The sequence below is a fragment of the Lactuca sativa genome, chromosome 5 (genome assembly GCF_002870075.4).
Source record: "Lactuca sativa cultivar Salinas chromosome 5, Lsat_Salinas_v11, whole genome shotgun sequence".
NCBI classification, from domain to species: Eukaryota; Viridiplantae; Streptophyta; class Magnoliopsida; order Asterales; family Asteraceae; genus Lactuca; species Lactuca sativa.
This window is the reverse complement of record NC_056627.2, coordinates 88067759-88072093: the sequence shown is the minus strand read 5'-3', so window position 1 is coordinate 88072093 and position 4335 is coordinate 88067759. Positions and strand designations below refer to the sequence as shown.

The 4335-nt window shown below is 34.2% G+C and overlaps 1 protein-coding gene across 1 annotated transcript; it reads right to left on the bottom strand.

Moving 5' to 3' along the window:
• Positions 1–1622: 1622 nt before the first annotated feature.
• LOC111902899 (phosphatase IMPL1, chloroplastic) lies at positions 1623–4012 on the bottom strand. Its single transcript, XM_023898700.3, has 9 exons — positions 3454–4012; positions 3253–3320; positions 3025–3158; positions 2841–2929; positions 2672–2729; positions 2421–2572; positions 2225–2338; positions 2030–2131; positions 1623–1904 (listed from the first exon to the last, which is right to left on the bottom strand). Exons 1-9 carry the CDS (start codon positions 3790–3792, stop codon positions 1806–1808), a joined length of 1155 nt encoding a protein of 384 aa, XP_023754468.1. The 5' UTR covers positions 3793–4012; the 3' UTR covers positions 1623–1805.
• Positions 4013–4335: the final 323 nt, after the last annotated feature.

Below are 4335 nucleotides of genomic sequence, written 5' to 3'. Positions count from 1 at the left end.
TTTCAATACGCCAATGTGGGTTCACATAGGTTCACAAATAAGATGTTTAGTAGGATTCCTAATTCTCAATTCAATCTAAACTGCTCAAGTCCTCGATAAGGGCAAACTTCCAAGTGTCCAACAAAAGTAGTGTGTTTTGAAAGGTGTAAATTACATTAAAATTATAAAAAGATAAAAACTTTCAAAAGTTACTTCTAATACCTTTTGGATTGATTAAGTGTTTTTCATGTTAGAAATTCAACAAAACAAGTTAAGCACTTCAGACAAACAATAAACGAAGTTTAGTGAAATTTGCGGAATAAAACTTCAAAAAACTGAAATAAAAAACTAAACATAGTATTTAACATGGTTCGGTCAAACATTCGTCTACGGGCAAACGGGAAAGAATGTTTTATTAAACTATCGAGAACAGTTACAATCACTAAATGTTGCATCTCACTGAACTCTCAAACAAAAGAATCCCTTGCTTACAAACTGCTCCAAAAAATGTACTATCAACCTCACAATGATTGTTCTCTTGAATTTTATGTGCAAAGAATAATGAAGGGAGATATATGTCTATTTATAGGCAAGCATAAAAAACCTTAATTTGAATGGGTCAGTTTGATCCATAATAAGCCCAAAATTATTGTCAACCAATCACAAGATGTCATGCAGATGATTCTAGAATCTTTAGTCTTGTGGGATATACATGACCACATGTCATGTACTTAGAAGCGCACCTAGCAATACCTGACACATCCATAAGGGTGCACTTGGCTTCTTAGGCTGGAAGGAGTGGTTCTCGCCAAAAGCTCGCTTGCAACTTGCCACTCTTGTTATGACCACTCCCTTCATATGCGCTGCATCGCCAAATGTTACTCGCCAGACTCCTAGCGACAAGAAAGAGAAAGAGAAATGGAAGAGAAAGGTTGTGATTGGCTTATTTCTCATTTCTTTTTTTTTTTTAACTAAAATAAAACAACCTTTTAAATGTTATCACTCCTTATCTCTTACAACTTGGATACAAAATTTTAAATGCTATCACTCTCTATCTCTTACAACTTAGATGCTATACCACTCCCTTTAGCCTTAGGAGTGCATCAAGTACCAAGGTGGCACATATTGCTTCCAGATGGCGCACCAAACTTCCAAGTTCCAAGTGGCACACTTGAATACCAATGGCACATTTGAACAAGACTTCACACCCTAACACTTTGTTTAAAATAAAAGCCAAAAGCTCATAATATTGAATGAACCTTTTTCTTTAATTCGGTTTTTCACTTAGAAACTTAAAGCTCATAAAAATTTGTTTCCGAACACGGAACACCCTTAATGTTGATGGATTAAATTTAGTAATTAATTATACATTTTAGGCTTGTGGGCTTTATGATTAACAAGTTACTATTATCCATATACCCAAACTCCTATTTGTCTTATAATGATTCGATCATATTTGCTATTTAATGATCTATATTATCCATTTGGACTTTATAGCTCATAAGTATATTAACGGCAATATATTTAAACTTCTGTTTGAGTTTTGAGATTATATTGATTGGCAACAAGGCACGAAAATTTATGATATATCATGATAATCAACTCCTTGTAAGATGATAAGATGCATTCATCATTCATGCCAATTTTCATGAAGAAACTTATAGCGATGTATGCTTATTGATAGATATAAAGTAGTATACATAGGAGGACAAGAAAAAGTACAAAATATATTTTGCTTATAACTCTACAATGCAGTCAAAAGTAAATAAATAAAAAAGAAAATTAAAACAAACAAATAACAATAAGCCGTATTAGTCTTATGTTAATCATAATTCTGTGTTATAATCATCTGGCTTATACCATAAAGAGAAATCAATCCCCTTGCCTTTAAGTTCCTCTGTAGCACTACCAATTTTCTCCAAAAGCTACAATTCAAAGTTAGCACTTCGATTACAACATAAGTTTAAAATAAATCAATAAATAAATAAATAAAAGTACGTTTTTATTTTTTGCATTTAACTAATTCATACATGTAAATTGAAAAACATACCTTAGCATGCAATACACCATTTGAAACCAAAAGCGATCTGTCAAACACAGTAAATTTTCCACCATCCATACAAGAAACTGTCCCACCAGCTTCTTCAACTATCTGCTCGATTTTAAAAAAAAAAAAAAAAATTAAAAATTAAAATAGAGTTTTTAAGCTAATTTTGAGGATAAATAATTAAATACTAGCATTTACCAAAACACCAGCAGCCATATCCCATGGCTTGAGACGAAACTCCCAATATGCTTCTACAATGCCCAGAGCCACGTGGCACATATCCACAGCAGCTGCACCTAATCTTCTCACACCCTAAAAAAAACTCAATCCTTATCATAAAAATCACAAAATGAAAAATAATAATAATAATAATAATAATAATAAAATATTTTACCCGACTGATGTCAGTAAATTCTTTGAATAAGTTCATATTAGCAGCCCATGGATCATCATGTTCGTATCCAAACCCGGTCACCAGTAGAGATCGTTCAACCTTATCAGTCTGACTAACATGAATTTTTTGCCCATTACAAAATGCACCTCCACCTAAAATTACATAAAAATTTAAAATACTCACTTTTTAATTTATGCTTAATTAATTATTATTATAAATACATTCACCGAAATAATTTAATTACTTCATACCAGAAACCGCAGAAAATGTGCGTGTGTTCCAACACATGGCACCTCCAACAAACTCTACCTACCAACAAAAATGTAAAGAAGCTCAATAACAATTATAAAAAATATTTTGTAAATTTAAGCCATTAAATTAAAAAAGTTAAATAGGTTTAATGGTTAATGATATATATACCACAGCAGCTGCTGCAGGCTTTCCTTTGAAAAGCACTCCTACAGAGACTGCAAAGCTTGGATACCCATGAGCAAAATTTGTTGTCCCATCTATATATTTGAAAGAAATGAGTATATATATTTCAAGTCAATGTAAAAAAAAAAATTAAAAAAAAAAAAAAAAAAAAAAAAGTTGAATTACATACCCAAAGGGTCTATGCACCAAAGATAATCAGAAGATGAATCTCCAATGACACCTCCTTCTTCCCCTAGAATAAGATGATCTGGGAAATTCTTCCTTACGACATTAAGAATGGCTGCCTCGCTCATTTTATCTGTGCTGTATGTAAGCAATAACTAAATCTCCATTATACACCATGGAAGAATTCAAAGAAGTTAATGTGTGTGTAGAAGAAGGAAATTTGTAGACATACTCGGTAACTAAATCAGTGAGTCCTTTATAGCTGATGTTTCTAGGCTTATTTACAGCTTCCATCACAACCTGGGAATACAAATAAATATATAAGCAAGAATTCATGAGAAAGGGGATCTAATTTATTGTAGAGCAATAGAAGGTACTCAATTTCAAGTGCCCTAGTATCGTGAGAGAGATTCAGAGATAGGATTGTTTAAACCTCGGCACCGGTTTTGGCAGCGATTTCGACGCTTTCGAGGAGCTGGGAAGATGGAATAGGACCGGTTGATGATGCACCGATCTTGGAGTATGTCAGATTCTGATAAGAGATTTCTGATAGCGCTGCTTTTGTGGTAGTACTGCGGCATGATAATCTCGACTTCAAACATAAACACACAGGATTGCTAGTAGTAAGGCTAAATTGACCAGGACGATGATGTTGAGAATTTGAAGTGAAATTATAGGGTTTAACAGGATCGATAAACGAGTGAACTGAATTGGGGATTTGATTGAATCTCGAAGAGAAGATTCTTGATGATGAAACCGGAAAAGTTCCCATTCTTCGATAGTTTTTTCGCGCAGAGAATTCAGGGTCTGTGCGTTTGATTCCACCAGTTCAATCTCTTTCGATCCTCACTTAGTTGAGGGTTTACATCATGTTCTTAGCAGCACTCATTTGATGAATCCGATAATGGTCTCACTTCCCGACAAATCGTTTGTTCACAGCATCTCCATCGCAAAATTCGTAGCAAGAATATCAAACCGGAATTTTGCGGTTGTGCACAAAATTGTAAACTTAAAATGCACATTTTGTTTGTTTTTTTTTTCTATTAAATTAAAATAAAATTAGATGTGGAAATAGATGAGGAAAGGAACCGACCTCGGAACTGAATTTGGTGGAAAGTAGGAACCGAACCGGACCTCGAGAAATAGCAACATACAATTTCGGTTTTTGCCGAGTATTCAATGTTGGAACCGGTCCTTGAGAAATAGCAACATACAATTTCGGTTTTTGCCGGTTCTACCGGTTTCGGTTCAAAAAATCCACAAGAATATCGTCTTGGTCCCGGCCCGACCGGTTCCCCGGTCCATATGCTCATCC